The sequence below is a fragment of the Nyctereutes procyonoides genome, unplaced genomic scaffold (assembly GCF_905146905.1).
Source record: "Nyctereutes procyonoides isolate TBG_1078 unplaced genomic scaffold, NYPRO_anot_genome, whole genome shotgun sequence".
Lineage (NCBI taxonomy): Eukaryota > Metazoa > Chordata > Mammalia > Carnivora > Canidae > Nyctereutes > Nyctereutes procyonoides.
The window spans coordinates 63,471,113-63,492,411 of record NW_026575142.1 but is presented as its reverse complement, the minus strand read 5'-3'; the positions used below and the strand labels follow the sequence as shown (position 1 = coordinate 63,492,411).

Sequence of the window (21,299 nt, the reverse complement as noted above, 5' to 3'; positions counted from 1 at the left end):
GTTTCAGCTTAGGTCATGATCTCGGGGTCCTGAGATCCAGGCCTGAGTAGGGCTCAGCGGGGAGTCTGCTTGAGGATTTTCTCCCTCTGCCCCTCTGCACACGCTTGCGTGCTCTTTCTCTCTAAAATAAATAAATACATCTTAAAAAAAAAAAGAAATGTAGTGAGAGTGATTTCCAAAACTCCGTCATATGAAAATATTTTACTCATTGCCAATCTTGTTTTAAACATTTATCTGAGGGGTAGCTGTACTTTCATAGAGTAGATACATTAATTTTAGAATTTCTACTGAAATTTTGCTGTCAAAATGTATATCATTATTTAATATTCAAAGCACATTTATAAACTAATCTACAGGATTACATTGGATAATATGTGTAAAGTACTTACAACAGTGCCTGGCATACTATAGAAACTTAATATAATTACTAATTACTAATGTTATTATTATTATTACTACTAGTATGCCTTGGAGCATGACCTTGGGGTGCAACATGCTTGAGCTGAAGTCCAAGGTCTGCTATTTACCGGTAAATTCAGGCAAGTTATTAAAGTATCTTGAGCCTCAAACTCCTCATCATTTAGAAGGGCATAATGACACTCTCCAGGTTCTGAAGATTTCTCCTTTGGTTTGACATAACACCTTGATTCTTAAAGTATGTTCCACGGCCAGCGGCATGAGCATCATCTGCAAACTAGGAATGTACATTGTGGGCCCCCATCCCTACCTACTAGATCAGAAATGGGAGACAAACCCTCCAGGTGGTGGAAATGCCTGGTTTAATTTGAGAACCACTGACATAGCACATGACTTATCTCACACAGAGTGCTGAGTGTGTATTAGTTGACTTTTCCTAGATGCCGGGCCACCATGACGACAAAGGCACAGTTCCCACCTTTGCGCTGCTAACAATCAAACAAACGTAAAATCACATCTTGAGTGAAGCCTTCTCCCTTTAGCCCAGGAAGCAAAAAAAAAAAAAAAAAAAAAAAAGAAAAAGAAAGAAACTTCTTCCCATTGTCCAAGACTTTGCTTTTAAGTGCACGAATAAAAGAGCTTTCCTTTCCATCACCTCACTGTGTGCATCTGCAGCACAGGAACACAGCTCTGGTTTACGTGTTAGCGAAATTAAAAGGTACCTGCAAATTCGAAATTTCAGATATGTTGTGAAATACTAAAAACAAGATTCCGTCTGACAAAAAAAGATGCAGTTTCCTGGTAGATAAAAGAGAAACTGGAGCTCTTCCAAAACTGCAGAACACACATTTTCAAGGGAAAACAGCGAAAGAATACAGAATAAAAAATAAATGAAAGGGGAGCCTTGAGTTCCTTTTGGTCCCTTTGAATAAAAGGACCGTGGATTTATCACGAACAGCTGTGTTTATAGGGTTTGCTGATGGCTGCAGCTGTAGCAGCTGAGTAACAGGAAGGTTAAATTTTAAAAAGTTAACTTGGAAATGGGCTAGCTCCTTCTGAGGAATTAATGATTCTGTACTTCTTTCGTATCCTCCCCTAAAACCTACTGTTGGGAAGGTGCATTTAGGTCGTTAAGCATCAGAGACCTGAAAGAGCTGCCTGAAGTGAAGAAACCAGCTTTTCTTCTGGACCTGGAGAAATACTTTAGGGGAAAGGCAGAGGAGGAGTGCTCCCAAATTCCAGAGCTTTCATCACTCTCTGAAAGTGAGTCGTCAGCCGTCAAATCCTCCCATCCTCTCTCCCCCTTAAACTCAACCACTCAACACCCCCCCCCCCAACAACAACAACAACAAACCCCAAAGTCAGAGAGCATGGGAGTAACATGTTGGCCTTGAGGTTGCCATGAAAGGCAGCGTGGTTTGCCTGTTAGGATTTATATCTCAGCTGCTGATCTGTGCTCTCAGAAAGGGCAGCCAACAGGCTGGAACACATAAAGAGAGTATTTTTATTTTGTCACTCTCCTGAAGTCGGAATGCCATGAATATATTTTATGAGTCTGCCACGGATGAGAGCCCCCCTACCCCCCGAATAATCTTCATTTTCCAAACTGATACCAGAGACAGAGATATCCTAAGACGGCTTTAGACCAGAGCCTCCGACAATCTGCTTTTGTTCTGTTCGCATGGTGCACTATAAATAGAGGCTACTTACGTGCATGGGATTAGAGTCTTCCAGCTGCAGTGCTGGGCTTAGATAATGGGAGGACGGGAAGCTCAGCTTGGAAATATGTGTGAATGATCTCAGGAGATTCAGAAACAAGGTGTGCAAAAGCGTGCTCTATTTCTCCGACGGTTCTGGGCTTCCAGGTTCCTAAGAATCTGAAGAAAGGTTCCTGTGCAGGAATCCTCCCCGCAGAGATTGGCCCTGGGGGGTGTGCAGGAAGCACAACCTGATTCTCAGTGAGGCACTCAGAAAGCATATGGACACTGCAGGGAACTCATTTAAAATAATTAATGAAAAGTGCGAATTTCCAACTTGTCACAGTCAAGAGATCAGAACTACACTCGAGCCATCTGAGATCTGCGCTTTCTAAACTTTTCAAATCCTCTGAGAGGAGGGTTCAGCATCATCCATGAGGAATCATAACCCTTGTAGGAGGGAGGCGTTTCTTATGTCCACACTGGAGGAAGTGGAAGCCTCTCATCTTCCTGTGGTTCCCTATGGAAAAGGAGAACAGCTGGTCAACAATTTTTTTTTTTTTTGAAATTCCACTTGTAAGCAAGGTACAGCTGTCATTCCTCATTGCCATAGTTTCCAGTTGAATTGTTATCAGCTTCCTTTGCCTTTACTCAAGAGTTTTTCTTCTCTAAACTTATAATCATTTATTTGGTCTCATGAGGATCATCTAATGGTTTCTGCTCATTTCTTTTAAAACCATGAATCCATAAACTTCGGGGCTCTACATAAATCATTTTGTGCATCTGACAGGGCTTTCAGTCTATCATCCTGCCCACCCCCACCCCCCTGGATGATTCATCTTTTAAGAATAAACATGGAGAGTGCTTATCTTGTCCTCCTGAGTCACACACAGAAGGGAATCTGGGGAACAGACAGGAAGAAAGGATCCACAGAGCCAGGACAAAGTGTAGAGACATAGAACCTGCACAGGGGAAGAAACCAAGGTGGAGCAATCAGAACTGAGGGAAGAGAAATAGAAGGCAGGGAGTATTCCCATGCTGGGGAGTAAGAAAGTGGGAGAGGTCAACGGTGAGGGCAGCAAACACCTCTCCTCAGTGGTGCAAGCTCCCGCGCTCCCATGAAGAGCCTTGTACATTCTGCAGCAAGAGAATTCTTCCTTATGGGCAGGTGGATGTGCGTGTAGCCAGGTGTGGCATAGGTGGCTGGATGGACATGCCTTAAATGCTCTCATACATTTTCTTTTTCTTTTTAATTTTTATTTATTTATGATAGTCACACACACACACACACACAGAGAGAGAGAGAGAGAGAGAGAGAGAGAGAGATTGAGGCAGAGGGAGAAGCAGGCTCCATGCACCGGGAGCCCGATGTGGGACTCGATCCCAGGTCTCCAGGATCACGTCCTGGGCCAAAGGCAGGTGCTAAACCGCTGTGCCATCCAGGGATCCCTCTCATACATTTTCAAAGAAATTTTTTTCTCCTTGATTTTGCAATATAACTTTTTTTTTGTAATTTCCACAGTTTTTTTAAAAAGATGTTTTCTGCCCCCCCTTCTAAAAACAAAACAAAACCTTTTCTTCTTCAGCTTTTCATCCTCTGCTTTCTTTTCAATATTGAACTTAACTGCCTTTTCTGCAAGTGAAAATAGAGCTAGCTAGCTTTTTTCTCTTTTTTTCTCTCTTTCTTCTCTTTCTTTCTTTCTTTCTTTCTTTCTTTCTTTCTTTCTTTCTTTCTTTCTTTCTTTTCTTTCTTTCTTCTTTCTTTCTTTCTTTTCTTAAAGTTCCACCAACTTAAAGGAGAGACATGCAGACTTTGAGGACAGCCGGTTGCATGACATGGGATGTTAGGTTCTGTGGAAGCACCAAGGGAGAAGCCAGATGAACTGTGGCTTGGGGCATAGGAAGCAATGCAGAGTGGTGGTCACATACTTAGGATGCGCAGGAGTCCACGGAGTGAAGAAAGAGGAAAGGGAGTCAAGATCAAGGAAATAGTGTGAGGAAAGGCACCTCGTGCATGAAGTAGGGCAGAAGCCCTTGTGATTCCGAGTTGACTGCACTGGGAGACTCTAGGTAAGTGAGTTTGACACACCTGAGTAGAGTAGAGTTTAGAATGTGTTGAGTTTGAGGTACTGGTGTGCTATTTAGAAATAAAGGTCTTGAGGAGGGCAGAGGACTGTAACAGGCCTAGTGTAATATCATAGAGTCTTTAACTAGCAGATACTGCAGGAATGTTTCCTCACTTACGTGTTTAGCCTTTTCCGAGGTAGATATTGAAGGCCTTCTCTGTGCTGGCCCCTGTGCTGGAGGCTGGAGACAAAGAGTTAACATGTGGAGGCCCAGCCTTCAAAGATCTTGAAGACTAGTTGGCAAAATAGATAAGGAAATTAATAATTGTGTTTTACAGCAAGAGCTATGATAGAGATCTGCACTGGCTACTATGGAACCATGTGGAGATTCATTGAGGGTTTTTTGGGAAAAACCTGATTATTTTGAGCTAGATAGTAAAAGTCAAGTTGTTATCAGTCAGGTAAGAAAAATGGGGGATGATATTTCTGGCAGAGGAGTAGCTTACGCAAATGTAAGGTGGTATGAGTAACGAGGACTAAGGGAGCTACATATAGTTCCAAGTGGCAGGTTCTAGAAGGGGCATGATGAGAATTAAGGTTAGATAGGTAAATGGCAGCCAAATCTTGGAACACTTAATGTACTATGCTAAAGAGCTTGGAATTTATTTTATCAGAAATGAGGACCCATTGGAATGTTTCAATTAGATATTTTGAATTATTCCATTTTCTCTCTTCTATTAATTCTTATGTCTTTATATCTCTTTGTATTATTCTTTTTGTGATTGTTCCAGAGGATATAATACTCATTTCTGTGTCCTTTAGTCCTTCTTGTAATAGTAGGCTTCCACAAAAATTATTTTTCTTCAGTCTGAAGAAGGTTCTGCAGTATTTCTCATACTGTGGGTCAGCTGGTGAGCTTTTATGTGTCTGAAAAATGCACTTATTTCATTATGGCTTTGGAAGGATATTGTCACTGGTTTTAAAACTCTAAATAGGATATGGTCTTTTATTTATTTATTTATTTATTTATTTATTTATTTATTTATTTATTTCCTTTCAGGTCTTTAAAGATAGTGTCCCATAGTTCCCTTGCTCCCAAATTCCTGTTTAAAATTCAGCTCTTAATATTATTGTGGCTCCTTTGAATGTAATATATTTTTTTTATTTAAATCTGACTCCTTGATAAAGGGTTTTCAGTTTATCCTTAGTTTTCAGTAGCTTTATCATGATGGATATAAATATACTTTTCTCAGTATTTATATTGCTTGGAGTTGATAGGAATTCTCAACTGAATGTTTCTTCAGTTTTGGACAATTCTCAGCCATTATCTTTTCGAATATTGTTCTTTTCCAATTCCCACTCTCCTGTCCTTTCGGGATTGAAAATATGCATATATTAGACATTCTATACATCATAAATATTTCTTACATTCTTTTCTTCTTTCCATTTTATTTTCCTCTCTGGGCCTTGAGTGCTTTATATTGACTTTGCACTCACTAATCCTGTCTTTGCCGGTCTGCTCTTAAACTCATGTGATCAATTTCAGATTTCACATATTTTTTCAGTTCTAGAATGCCATTTGAATCTCTTTTTATATAGATTCTAATCCTCACTTAAAAACATTCATGTTTTCATCCATTTTGTCTAAATTTTCTGTTTTCTTTGACATGCTTATAATAGTAATTTTAAAGCCCTGACCTGCTAACATCAATATCCGGATGATCTTGGGATCTGCTTCTACTGTCTATTTTTTCCTCATGATTATTAGTCACATTTTCCTTCTTCTTTGCAAATCTTGTAATTTTTGTACAAATTTTTAATTCTATGACAGAAATTGTGTATATAAAATGTATAGATACTGAAATTAATGTTGTTTTCTCCCAGAGATAGTTTACTCTTTCTTTAATTGGGCAGAGAACATGAAGGGCACATCACATTAATTCAATTAGGAATTGAGCTTGGTCAGTGCTTGGTTACAGCTTTAGTTAGACTTAGTCTACTTCTGATTTCAAATGTCTGTTTTAAGCTTCTGCTATTATTGGTATATTGTCTCCTAAGTACTGCAAGATTACAGGAAACATTACTTTGCCTCTCCAGTCCAATCTACAGTCTCCATCACCCCAGCATTCAGAAACCATTCTGTGGGGAATATTCACCATAGTTGTGGGATTTCTCTAGATTCCAATATATCATACCAACCCACATAGTCATCAAAACTCTTCTGATTTTACTTTCCCATAAAAAAGTCTCTTTGTCTATGGCAATCCTGTTTGTGGACATGATGAATCCACAGAGGGAATTAAATATTTGGCAATCTTAACCCATCTAAGAAGGGTTTTACCATCTTCACAATTTTAGTTTGATAATCTTTGCTTCCACCACCCTCTGATATGTATAAAAATTATTTCTATAATTTACCTGTTTTTGTTTTTCTGTCTGGTGCAATGAGAAGGATGACCTACCACTACCTATCAAATCTTATTCAGAAACAAAACTTCTGTTAAAATGTTTAAAACAAGAAAGTGACATGACCAGCTTTGCATTTTAGAAAGCTTTCTGGAAACTGTGTAGTAGATGCATTATAATGGGGCTAGACTGAAGGCAGCATATTGTACTAGTGGAAGCTTGTTGTTTGCAGCCAGCTATCTGCTTTTGAATCCTTGCTTTGCCTTCTACTAGTTGTTTATATGTGGAAAAATTATATAAGCTGCTAAATCCCAGTTTTCTTATGTAGAAAATGGAGCTAAGCATACCTGATTTTGAAGCTGTGTGGGTAAACTTTAGCACAATGACTAGCACATACTAAACATCCTTTGGATGGCATTTGTTATTATTTTGAAGATAAGGAAACCCTAGAAAGGAAGTAACAGAGTTGAGAAATGTTAAGGAGAGGGAATTTCAGGGTTATTGCCCTGATGAGATGTGAACATGTATATGACTATCATGTTTCTAGCTTGGAAAACTATGTCCAAAACAAGACTAGGATTTTAAGAGAGGAAATACAGGAGAAGATGGTTTAGAGTATTTTCTTTTCTTTTTTTTTAATAATAAATTTATTTTTTATTGGTGTTCAATGTGCCAACATACAGAATAACACCCAATGCTCATCCCGTCAAGTGCCCCCTTCAGGGCCTGTCACCCATTCACCCCCACCCCCCGCCCTCCTCCCCCTCCACCACCCCTAGTTCGTTTCCCAGAGTTAGGAGTCTTTATGTTCTGTCTCCCTTTCTGATATTTCCCACATACTTCTTCTCCCTTCCCTTATATTCCCTTTCACTATTATTTATATTTCCCAAGTGAATGATAACATATAATGTTTGTCCTTCTCTGATTGACTTACTTCACTCAGCATAAGACCGTCCAGTTCCATCCATGTTGAAGCAAATGGTGGGTATTTGTCATGTCTAATGGCTGAGTAATATTCCAGTGTATACATAAACCACATGTTCTTTATCCATTCATCTTTCGATGGACACCGAGGCTCCTTCCACAGTTTGGTTATTGTGGACATTGCTGCTAGAAACATCGGGGTGCAGGGGTCCCGGCGTTTCATTGCATCTGTATCTTTTGGGTAAATCCCCAGCAGTGCAATTGCTGGGTCGTAGGGCAGGTCTATTTTCAACTCTTTGAGGAACCTCCACACAGTTTTCCAGAGTGGCTGCACCAGTTCACATTCCCACCAACAGTGCAGGAGGGTTCCCCTTTCTCCGCATCCTCTCCAACATTTGTGGTTTCCTGCCTTGTTAATTTTCCCCATTCTCACTGGTGTGAGGTGGTATCTCATTGTGGTTTTGATTTGTATCTCCCTGATGGCAAGTGATGCAGAGCATTTTCTCATGTGCATGTTGGCCATGTCTATGTCTTCCTCTGTGAGATTTCTCTTCATGTCTTTTGCCCATTTCATGATTGGATTGTTTGTTTCTTTGCTGTTGAGTTTAATAAGTTCTTTAGAGATCTTGGAGACTAGCCCTTTATCTGATACGTCATTTGCAAATATCTTCTCCCATTCTGTAGGTTGTCTTTGAGTTTTGTTGACTGTATCCTTTGCTGTGCAAAAGCTTCTTATCTTGATGAAGTCCCAATAGTTCATTTTTGCTTTTGTTTCTTTTGCCTTCGTGGATGTATCTTGCAAGAAGTTACTGTGGCTGAGTTCAAAAAGGGTGTTGCCTGTGTTCTCCTCGAGGATTTTGATGGAATCTTGTCTCACATTTAGATCTTTCATCTATTTTGAGTTTATCTTTGTGTATGGTGCAAGAGAGTGGTCTAGTTTCATTCTTCTGCATGTGGATGTCCAATTTTCCCAGCACCATTTACTGAAGCGACTGTCATTCTTCCAGTGGATCGTCTTTCCTCCTTTATCGAATATTAGTTGACCATAAAGTTCAGGGTTCACTTCTGGATTCTCTATTCTGTTCCATTGATCTATGTGTCTGTTTTTGTGCCGGTACCACACTGTATGATGACCACAGCTTTGTAGTACAACCTGAAATCTGGCATTGTGATGCCCCCAGATATGGTTTTCTTTTTTAAAATTCCCCTGGCTATTCGGGGTCTTTTCTGATTCCACACAAATCTTAAAATAATTTGTTCTAACTCTCTGAAGAAAGTCCATGGTATTTTGATAGGGATTGCATTGAACGTGTAAATTGCCCTGGGTAGCATTGACATTTTCACAATATTAATTCTGCCAATCTATGAGCATGGAATATTTTTCCATCTCTTTGTGTCTTGTGTCCAAATTCGTTCTATGAGGCCAGCATCACCTTAATTTCAAAACCAGACAAAGACCCCACCAAAAAGGAGAATTACAGACCAGTATCCCTGATGAACATGGATGCAAAAATTCTCAACAAGATACTAGCCAATAGGATCCAACAGTACATTAAGAAAATTATTCACCATGATCAAGTAGGATTTATCCCCGGGACACAAGGCTGGTTCAACACTCATAAAACAATCAATGTGATTCATCATATCAGCAAGAGAAAAACCAAGAACCATATGATCCTCTCATTAGATGCAGAGAAAGCATTTGACAAAATACAGCATCCATTCCTGATCAAAACTCTTCAGAGTGTAGGGATAGAGGGAACATTCCTCGACATCTTAAAAGCCATCTACGAAAAGCCCACAGCAAATATCATTCTCAATGGGGAAGCACTGGGAGCCTTTCCCCTAAGATCAGGAACAAGACAGGGATGTCCACTCTCACCACTGCTATTCAACATAGTACTGGAAGTCCTAGCCGCAGCAATCAGACAACAAAAAGACATTAAAGGCATTCAAATTGGCAAAGAAGAAGTCAAACTCTCCCTCTTCGCCGATGACATGATACTCTACATAGAAAACCCAAAAGCCTCCACCCCAAGATTGCTAGAACTCATACAGCAATTTGGTAGCATGGCAGATACAAAACAATGCCCAGAAATCAATGGCATTTCTATATACTAACAATGAGACTGAAGAAAGAGAAATTAAGGAGTCAATCCCATTTACAATTGCACCCAAAAGCATAAGATACCTAGGAATAAACCTAACCAAAGAAGTAAAGGATCTATACCCTAAAAACTATAGAACACTTCTGAAAGAAATTAAGGTAGAGTATTTTCAAAATATGCTGAGATAGAGGTGCTTGTGGGACGTCAACAAGAAAAGCTAACACTTTTCTGAGAAAGTGATTATAGTAGGAAAGAAAGACAGAGTGGTAACTGAAGAGCAAGTGCAGGCATGTTTCAGAGTTATGTTATTGTTAAGCTCATTTTTTTATTTGTGATATAATATAGGAGTATTATAGAATACTAGCTAGTAGGAAGTGAAGAGAATTCTAAAGAACCTGGAAATATCAGACCTGAAGAACAGTCACTACACCCTCAAACCCGAGACAGACCAAGGAAGATGCCCATCGAACCAAGGGCTGATACTCAGATCTCACTGGAGGGGTCCATGTGTCACTGAATGGTAAGATGGCAGAGCTGCTGCAGGTGGAATGTGTCAAAATTCTGCTCTCCAGTGACATGGGAAGCCATCCACAAGGAGGTCCTACATCTCAAACCTCACTGCAAAGCCACCAAAAGAGTACAGGGGGGGCTGTTCACAGCAAGGAATAACTCTGATAGACCTCTGCTTACTTCTCAGGGTAAACAAGAAAGCCCTACACCAGGTAGTGCCAGACAAGTGGCACTCTGCTGCAAAGCCACTTGAGAAGGTGGCAAGGAAAGCTGTTGGTTCTGGGCTCTGGAGTAGCCATGCTCGCATCATGGGAGTCTAGAGCTGCAAAAGCCTTGGTGGGGACTTGGTACTGGGGAATCATGCTGTAGGAGTCTAGTGCTAGAGAAACTGCCCTGCAGGAACATGGTGAGAGGAGCACTCACTTGGAAAAGAAATCTACTTCTCCATTGTCCCTTTAGCTTTCTCTTGTGACAGGGATCAGCATCAACCAGCTGGCAAAATAAATATTTACAGGGTTCTAGTTTATTATCACAAAGGAAGCAGTGGAGAGTGGATTTGGAGCTGAGGGGCAATATATTGATAACTGGCATATTATCATCTTACCTATATTTTCATGCCCTGCCCCCACTCTTGGCCCTTTACATTATTTTGTGTATTTTGAAATTGCATTCATTTTTCCTAAAGTATTAATAATGACTATGGTTGTCTTTTGGGAGAATTTCCATTTATAAAGTGAATAAAACTTGGGAGACTCAAAGCAATAATGGTATAAAGGCAAAATTCCAAGCATACACTTGGCTTCATATCAAGACTCCACCCCTTGCTAGCTATATGACTTCGAACAAGTCAGTTAAACTCCCTGTGCCTTAGTTTCTTCAACTAAAAATGGGCATCATATTAGTTACCATCCTCATAATGTTGCTGTGAACATTAAGTGAAATAACTTAGGTGAAGTGCGTAGCATAGGACCTGACACCTAATAAGAATTTCTTTACTGATAATATTTTATTGTTATTATTCCATTATTATTCTACTAAACAACTCTATGTTACAGAAATTATCATTGTCCTTATTTTCTATATGAGGAGTCTGTGGCATAGACTCTATGGCATAGACATAAAGAGTTTAAATCACTTATCTGGTCTGACATAGCTAGTAAGAGGTGGTTCCTGCATGAGAAGTGTCCATGTTATTCAGTTGTCCGTGTTGTTAATATTTCTAGGTGTCATCTCCCTCGTTCAAATACTGTTCAAATCATATCCCCTAGGCGGACTATTCTTATCCTTATTTCTGAAACCAGCCATTTTACTATAATATTACCTATTTTTATCACTTTCATTGAAAAATTGTTCATCTCCTTTTCGGGAGGATGCTGCTAGATTGAAAAAAAATATTATAAAAGGGCCCTTAACAAAAATCTCAATTACCGACATATCCCCCCTCCACATTTTCATTACAACAGCTTACTTAAATCTTTGGGCTGCATTTTCCACGCACTTCTGCAATCCCCATAATTACAGCATGTGGAAGGTTATTTGGCAATTGTATGATGAGGGACATCCTGCCAGACTTACTTTCAATATTCTAAACTATCACTTTGGAACCCAGGACAGTTTTCAAACACTCCATAATCCCCCAGTGACTTTTTAGTCTTACCTACTGGGTTTTTAATGTCCTTTTGTATTCTCTTTCTTTTCCTTTCAAGTTGAAACATCTTTCATACTCTCTCTTTAGCTTCCAAGTTGTTCCCTGTGGGTTCTCAAACAGCTTGAAACCCCTCTTTGATATCCCTTATTCAAAAACCTGGCAAGGACTTAGAAGTGTCTCTGGGTCAGGTTTTGCCAATAAATTCCCTAGAATCCATTCACACTGTATGTGTAAAATCTTTAAAATTTCCAGTGTAGAGAAAATGCTGCATTAGTGACAGATCAGGTGAATTGTTTGTTGTTGTTGTTGTTGTTCTGTCAAAGACAAAGTGAATGGGACAATTAGAGACATGCTTTCATTGCAGGCTATTGCATAGGGAGAATATTTGTTAAAGAGGAATGCCTCAAAGGAAAGGAAGTGGGCTTGAGCTGTTACAGGGGTAGGTTAGTGATCCAGGAATCTTACAAGACTTTTGGGGAAGGGTAGAGAGGTCTTATCTCAGAGTATGAGAGCAGACTTATCTGTTATCTGCAGAGTTATCTGTCTCCAAAACTCAAAAGCGTGGAGGAGTTTCTTAACCACCCCTGCTTTCCAGGAGTACAGGGCTCAGTAAGGTTCAACATTGTCAGTTCCCTGGCTTTTGTTCAAGAGAAAGGAATATCACTTATGGAAAAAGCCAGAGGTGATCATAAACTTCGTTGGGGGGACAGGAGGGGAACAAAGCAGGGTCTCACAAGTGGTATCTCATGGATTCTTGTTGGTGTCGCTCCTATAAAACCAGTTGAAGCATATGTTTGGTTGGTGACAAAGGTCAGTTGTTCTGGATCACTGATATTGTGGAAAATTTCTTATTGGAACAAAAAATTAAAATTAAAAACGCATGTATAGATATATTCATTTTAAGTAAGAAATGAAAGATTGTTATATGTGATGCACTCCAGGAAATTTTAGATAACTAAAGAATGAGCGTAAACAAGAGACATCTTAGAAGTATAATTCCTTCCTATTATTTTTATCTTTATATACTAGCTCTAAATCATCCTGAGAAAGACACACACACACACACACACACACACACACACACACCGAAATTTGGGTCCTACAAGACACATGATTAATATGTGAAAAACATTTTTTAAAAAGTTCAACAGATGTTCCACATATGTCATCAGTGAAATGCAAAGTAAAACATTAATGAGATATCACTACTCCTATTAGATTCCTATTAGAATGGCCAAAATCCAGAACACTGACAGCATCAAAGGCTGATGAGGATGTGGAGCAACAGGCTCCTCATTCATTGCTGGTGAGAATGCAAAATCGTACAGCCACTCTGGAAGGCAGTTGGCAGTTTCTTACAAATGGAAGCATACTCTTACCACATAATCCAACAATCGTACTCTTTGGTGTTTAACCAAAGGAATTGAAAACTTATGTTCACACAAAAGCCTGTGCATGGATGTTTAAAGCAACTTTATTCATAATTGCCCTAACTTGGAAGCAACTAAGATGTCCTTCAATAAGTGAATGTATAAATAAATTGTGGTACATCCAGGTAATGGAATATTATTCACTAAAAAGAAATGAGCTATTAAGCCATGAAAAGACATGTAGCGGAATTTTAAATGAATCCTACTAGATGAAAGAAGCCAACCTGAAAAGCAACATACTGATCATTCCAACTATATGACATTCTGGAGGAGGCAAATGGTAAAAAGATCAGTGGTTTCCAGAGAAGGAGAGAGGAGGTGAATAGGGTGAGCACAGAGGATTTTTTAGGGCAGTGGAAATACTCTGTATGACATTACAATGAAGAATATATCCATTAATCTTTTGTCCAAACCTATAAAACATACCACCAGTAGTGAACCCCTTAGGTAAATTATGTACCTTGGGCAATTATGATGAATCATTGTAGATTCATCCTCAGGGGAAAAAAATGTACCATTCTGGTGAGCAATGTTAATAAAGGGGAGGCTATGCATTGGTGGGGACAGGGGATATATGGGAAATCTTTTTACCTTCTTTTCAATTTCATTTTAAACCTAAAGCAGCTCTTAAAAAATTGAGTATATCTGTATAAACTAAAGTCCAAATAAATTAAAATAAAATTGAATCTTTATTTTTTTTATATATATTTTTAAATTTTTTTTATTTATTTATGATAGTCGCACACACACACACACACACACACACAGAGAGAGAGAGGCAGAAACATAGGCAGAGGGAGAAGCAGGCTCCATACACCAGGAGCCTGACGTGGGATTTGATCCCGGGTCTCCAGGATCGCGCCCTGGGCCAAAGATAGGCGCTAAACCACTGCGCCACCCAGGGATCCCAAAATTGAATCTTTAAAAAAAAAGGTTCAACAGGTCCTGAACCACAATCATTTAAGAGAGACATGAAGACAGTTAAAGCATTTTGACCAGTCCTCACCACCTTGCCAACAAGCCATTGCTTTGCTAACTGATGTTACTCAATGATGGCTAAATTGAATGACAACTTGGCACTACTGATCTAGAGTTTAGACTCAGGAATTCAAAGCTTGGTGTCAAGATATGGGCAGTGGATAATAGCAAGGGCACCACCTGGGATCATGTTAGAAATGTAGCATCATCACAGGCTCCAACTCAGATCTATTGAATCAGAATCTACATTTTAACAAGATTTCTGGGTGATTCTTATGGACATCAAATTTCGAGAAGCTCTTCTCTAGAAGACTTAGAATAGGACTGAGGGTGTGAATTAGGTTTTCAGGACACTGAAACTGAACACTTATTATTATTGAGACTGCCATCAAGTCCTTTCTTGCCACGGAGCCTTTGTGAGGTTTTTGCCACTATTCTTTGCCTGATACAGTTGGTTGCTAATCAAGGGACAAGGGAAGCATCAGATGACAAAAGATTAACTTTGCTTTATTAAGTTCACAGGATCATTTTATTTCCGTGAAAATGTTTTAATAGCTTCATGACCACTAGGTCTTTCATTTTCATTACTTTTAAAACACCTTTTGGGTATCATTATAAAAAACCTTGTTGGGAAGCCAGCTACAGAATGAACTGATGAATATATAAATGTTGTATTTTCCCAGATAGGACATAGTAAATGTAAGTGGTTACCGATAACACTAGATGTTTTTTTAAGGGCTGTGATAAGTGGATGGATATATGGATGTCTGACATAGAGAGCGACCTTTCTTCCACCATTATAGAGCCTTCAGGTCTCTGGAATGCAAGAATTCCAAAGTTTGAGAAGTGAGCCTATCCCTTCTCATTCCTGGAGGTATCTTCATTCATTTGTTCATTTATTCAACAAGTATGTTTTTGAACACTTCCCATAAACCAGACACAATGCTGGGTGCTATGGGCTTATGAGTTATAATGGCAGACAAGGTCTTTGCTTTTGTTGAATTTATCACCTAGGGGAGAGACAAATAATAAATAAGCAAGTATAGGAAGATAAGATTGGATGGTGATATTAATAAGAAGTATGAAGAAAGTAAAGCGTGATAATGTGATAAGACATGACTAGGGGAGCAGCCGTGAAGGTCCCTCTGATTTTGGGGCTGAATCCTGAAAGATAAGAAAGCAGTCCCACGAAGTATTAGGGACAGAATATTCCAAGGATAGGGAAGTGTAAAGGTACTGAGTTGGGAACAAGGTTGATGTTTTCCAAGAGGAGAAAGAAAGTCACTGTTGCTAGGGTAGTGTGAGAGAGATCAAAACTGGTACAAGACGAGGTTGGAGGGGGATAGGGATCAAGTCATGTGGGGCCATGTAGCCTGGACAGAGAATTTGGGTTTTAAGTGATGGGAAGCCTTTATTTATTTTTATTTTTTTAAATTTTTTTGGTAAATGGGAAGCCTTTAGAGGCCATATACATTAGCCGTTACTAGCCCTTCTAAGTCAGCTCCTCTTCAAGATTATAAATTGTTGGCTCAGAAAGCAAGAAGTTTGAGATTTGACATACCACATAACACCTACATGGGAATTGAGAGTGCTTTAAGAGAAGCTATATATTTGAATAAACATAGATTTTCTTTACAAGGAGTATCCAGCAGCCTCTAGTCACAAACCACCAGAACCTTGACAAACCAGTCTGTTTGTCTCATTAAGAACCACTTTGCCCCTCACAATTGTCCTGAGGTCAACAATGTACTTTACGGCAAGTGTACCAGTCAGGATTCAGGGGAACAGCACCAGCAGGCCCATATGTTGAAATTCAAGACAAGGAATTTGCTAATGGGATTGTGGGGGCTGGTTGAGCAAGTCCAAAATGAGTTGGGCTGATTCAGGAAGGGAAGATCATGGCAGACTGGGCATAGGCTAAGCTATTGTCCACAGGTAGGGAGGAGAGGACAGGATCAAACTCCATGGGTACAGGCAGAAACTATTGTACAATGGTGGAATTTTATTTCCTCTCTTCAGGAAGCCTCAGCCCTACTTTTGAGGTCTGCCAACTGATTAAGTCTGGCTCACCCAGATTATCCAGGATAATCTCTTTTTACTTAAAGCCCATTGATTAGGGACTTTAATTGCATCTGCAAAATCGCTTCTGAGCAACACCTCGATTAATGTTTGATTGAATAACTGGGAACTCTAGCCTTGCCAGTTAAGACTACAAGAAAGCGAGTTATCACAGCAAAGTTAAAGACATTCCTTTAGAATCTTAAGTTCAACAAACGGTTAACCGTCTCTTGGATGTATCGCACAGTCTATTGCAGACTCACTCACATTATCATATGACAACATTATGCCATTAACCTAGCAGATGTTGTTACTCTGAATAGTAAGATGAATTGGCTACTATTATCCCTTTAGAAGGTGTTAGGTGAATGACATCATTTTTGCGATATAAAAGAATTTGCCAGTGAAGCCAAAAAGGTTGCTTAACGGGCCTCATCTACAAAGATCCCTGTGAATTTTAGTAGCTGCTGGGAGTTTTAGTGTTCCAGGTGGGAGCCAGACTGCAAGCAGGGATCATTTCTGGGGAAGCATTTGAGGTACCTTTCCAAAAAGAGATCTCAGAAGAAAAGGACCCAACTCTGCAAAATTCCAATAGTTAGCTGAAACTTATTTTCTCATCCTGAATAAATAGCTACTTTTATAAATAATTATGTAGTTGTAATTTTACATTTTTTTCTTAAAGAGAGCTTTCCAAATTGTAGGCTTGGGGCCCAGGAAAAAGTGATCCACCTCTGCATATCAATCTATTAACATCTGCCTTTTAACTCAAAAATTTTTTTGGGTAACACTGTCTCTCTTTAGATCTGCAAGGGCCTATCCATTAGTTGTTGGTTTAACTGTCCTGAAACCCAGTCAATTATGGTGAAATTGCCTCATCTAGTTAAGAGACATATCTCAGTAAAACAGTGAGAGCTTATTTCAAAAGGAGCTCTTCTTTGCTGTCACAGTGAATCTCAGGAGAGCTCTGAGGCGTTCACAACGCCTTGTGGTTCTCAAATGCTAATCTGCAGTCCTGTGGGGCAAAAGTAACTACTAATGTACAGAAACCCATAGAGTTGTACTGCTGGTATTAGGCAAATGGAAAGTATTTTCATTTGTAGCTTTGCTTAACAGGTAGTTCGAGGTTGATTCATTTTTGTCCTATTGCTAGAAAACAAAAATACACACTCATCAAGTACCGGAACATATAAAAAATTATCCAGTGAGAAGTCTCCCTCCCTTCCTATGACATGGGTTTGTCCAGTTCCCAGTATCACCTATTTCTGGCATCCTCTGCTATGGGTTTCTCTGAATCCTCTGAGAGTTTCTGTATGCATTGATGATTTTAGATTTTTGACCTCTGCTCTCTTTGGGTTTTGATGTGCCTGCTATACTTTTCCAGTCCTTCTATTTCAAATTTTTTGGAATCACTTCATTTTAGATGCGTGTTGGGTTTTGCTTTTTGGATCCAACTAAAAAAAAATCATTGTTATCATGATATTGAGCACATTTATTAATATACTAGACATTTTGGTTTTATTTTTCTCACACCCTTATGACATTTCTTGTTTATATGTTTTTTAAAGTTTTCACTGGATCTGTAATTTTTTCATTGGTTTTATTTCAAGAGGGTGCTATATATTTGTTCTAGTGGCACCTTTGTACTCATTGGTTTATGTAATTCTTCTAGCCCTTCAGTTTTCTAGGACAGTAACTATTACATCCATGCTGACTGATGGTAAAATGAGCATGTTTTTTCATTCCTCTCCTCCTCTTCTCTTACCTAATTTTATTCAATAATTTGATCTTTCTTTGAGATTATTTTATTTCGTTAAATTTACTTATACGACTATTCCTTGACTTGTTGGCTTAAGCCCCTTGCATCTTAGCTGTTACTGATTTATCTTGAATGAAGCTTCTTCCTTCTTATCCCTCCAGTTTTTTGTTAATTGCATCATTTCTACATTGTCAGGCATGTGGCTTCTACCTTCTGTTTTATTATCCCAGACTTCAAATTATTTTAATCTCATGTCTACATTTAAAAAATATTCAGGGCTCACCACTAAATCTTTTTCTGTATTTTCCTTGGTCACTTATCAGTTTGCTTTGTAGTAATTTTCTGGAAAAGCTGTCTTAGAAATACTAGTCCCTGAATTCCCTGCAGGTTGAAACTGTAACTTTTAGATTTGTGGCACAGCTTGGGTGTGTTTCACACCCACACCTCCCATGTTCTTTCCTCGATTTTCTTGCTGATGTTGCTCTACTGTCTTTGGTACTCATCATTACCCTGAGGAGAGCTAATGTAAGGTATCCATCTCTCTCTTTTTAAGTGACTTGATCATTTTGTCTGGCTGCCAAATGATTCCCTTTGAAGTCTAATAATTTTACTCAGATATGCTTTGCTGGACTATTCTGACTCTGTCATTCCTGGTACCATGGTCTGTCTTTCCCATTTATGTCAGATGGTGTCTCATTGAAGGAAAACTTCATCCATGATGCCTTCCAGTATTTGTTCTGCTTTGGTGTTCTTTCTTGAGGACTCATCAGAGTGTTGTGTTCGTTGGATCTATTTCTTTTTCAGTATCACTTTCCTCTCTCAGGTCTTCTCTTAATTTTCATCTTGTTATATTTATTTCTCTCATTTGTAAGCTCCAGTCCCCATTGTGTTACCAGTCTATTCTCACTGGAGAGATTTTTCCTGAGTTGTTCCAGGTCACCTTCCTAACTTCCTGGTTTGCCATTTCCTGACATCTTTCACTTCTGCTCTGTGATCTCCCTTTACAGAGAGAAATGCTCTTTCAAGTTTCAAAATGTAATTTGTGACAAAGTGTTTAGTAACAGTAAATATCTGGCCAATGGCAGCATTTTTCCAGTGGGTCTGTGTATTGATTACTCCTGCTATTTTTAAAATTTGTTTTGTTTCTAATTTTGCTTATAGTCCTCTATGTCCATGCTATACCAGTTGTTTTTTTTTTTAAATTTCCCTTCTTAATTATTTAATCTTAATGAGTTGGATTTTTTAGACTTGAAATTTGTAGTGGGTTCCTAGGGGAGAGCTTATCAAATGGGGTTGGAATGGCCTTCAGTTTTTACAACCTGCAGGGGCAGATTGTTTTTAGCAAAACATAGCTCGTGTGTATGATTCTTTATGTAGCCCTGCCTCATCTGTTTCTCTGAAGACAATGAGGTGCTATGGAGGGCTTTGGCTTCTAGCCTTGTTCACCTCTGTTAACATCTATAGATATGAATGAAAGATAAAGCATTTATACTGCAGGGTGAGCCCTTCACCTTTAGTGAGTGTCTTTTTGCTAGAACTTTCTGAGATGCTGTTGATGCTGGTCTTACACTTTCCATACTCCTCAGTTTAATTCACGTGACTTTTGTCCAGTCTCAGCTCTTAGACCTCCCTTCTTCATAGTTTGCAGGCTGCAGGTTACCTCTGTCTTTGAGTTTTACTCATGTGGAGACTGTCTGCCATATTATTTTTTCTCATTTTTCTGGTTGTTCTCATATAATATCCAAGAGAAAAAGGGGAAAGATATTGACTCATACAATCACGTTTGTATGATAAGTGAAGAGAGTTCTTTTTTTTTCAGTCCAAATATATAAAGATGGCACTACACTGTGAAGTTGTTCAATGTTTATGTAGTTTATTTCATATTCCTTGGGCTTGGCATTTAAAGTGTTCTTTTGTCCTGTTCCAACCTTATTCTCTATATATTTTGAACTTTGGTCACATTGTACTGAATTATTCAGAATTACCTGAATAGTAGCTCTTGTTTCTCCATTATTTTTTTTTTCACTTTGTTCCCTCTAGTTGATATTTCCTTTGCCCTTGCCAACTCTTCCCCACCTCCATGGTCCTTATTATCAGTTAAAATCCTACCTGGACTTCAATATCTACCTCAAATGGTATCCCCTTCTTAAAGCTTTTCCTCTGATTTCTGCATATTATTATAACCTCTTTATATGTTTAAACAAAATTTATGTTGCTCATATTTTCTTAGAACTGTATCTTATTGTACTTGATATTTTGGTTATTTGGGCACTGTTCCTACTTTCTACCAATTGGAAGAAAGCCTGTGGCTTAGTCATATTTGTGCCCCATTTATGTCTGAGCATAGAACATTGTGCATAATATACATTCAGTAAACATTTGTTGAAATGATAAAATTAAGCAAAAGGCCAAAATTATTTTCTTGAATGCATGGCACAATTTCCTCCTACTTCTCACTGATGCATAATATAGCTACTCATGGGGATAATTTGGCTCTTTTTTTCTGAAACCACAGATCCCTGCAGATCAAAGTATCTTACAAGGACGTGATTGCAGATGCACTTGTTTAGTCATGCAGACAGTCAAACTGTGTTTTGATTATTTTAATTGTCTTATTTCAATACAGAATAATTTGTTCTTGGCTTTTTATGAGTCTTTGATAGCTGTTAAGTAGATTAAAAAGCAAAAATGGAAAACACAAGCTTCTTTAGTCTTCTACTGTGAAATGGTGGATCTCTATCATGGTATAAATACATTAATAGAGCAAACTGTTAAAATTTAACATTTTAATTTAAATTGAAGTAGAAGGAATAACAGGAGCCTAAGATAAAATTCCCCCGAATACGCTCTTGGTTTTAGAAACACACAAATTTTCAGATGAATTGAAACGAGAATTTTCTCCCCACTATTTCATTTAATTGGGTCTCTTACCAAGTATAATTTCCGTGTCATTTTCTTCATCATTTTGTAGCTTTGAAAGCTGTATTTGATGAGAAAAACCTGTTCCCCAAAGAAATTCTGGATCGTGAACGAAGAGCCAAGCAATTATGTCAAGAAACAAGTAGCAAAGTGAAGATAAAAAGAAATAAGAAGTAATTATAATTGAAAGAGAAATAAATATTTCATTGTCACATGAAGTATGAAGATAAAATGCAGATAAGGAATCAAGAATTCTGTGCCTTTCTTTTATTTTACATTTAAACTTCAGGAAGTTTTGTTTTCAGATGGTGTCTTAGTGCTGTTTTTATCTATCACCTTTCACTTTCTGTATATTCTTAATAAAAGATAAATTGGACTAAAG

The 21,299-nt window shown here is 38.6% G+C and overlaps 1 protein-coding gene across 1 annotated transcript in view; it reads left to right on the top strand.

Moving 5' to 3' along the window:
* The window catches only part of WDR49 (WD repeat domain 49), a 124,630-nt gene extending 103,536 nt beyond the window's left edge, over positions 1–21,094 (top strand). The window contains exons 17-18 of the mRNA XM_055308487.1: positions 1,534–1,680; positions 20,970–21,094. Of these exons, the coding sequence (XP_055164462.1) occupies positions 1,534–1,680; positions 20,970–21,094 (272 nt within the window). The remainder of the gene's footprint in view (positions 1–1,533; positions 1,681–20,969) is intronic.
* Positions 21,095–21,299: the final 205 nt, after the last annotated feature.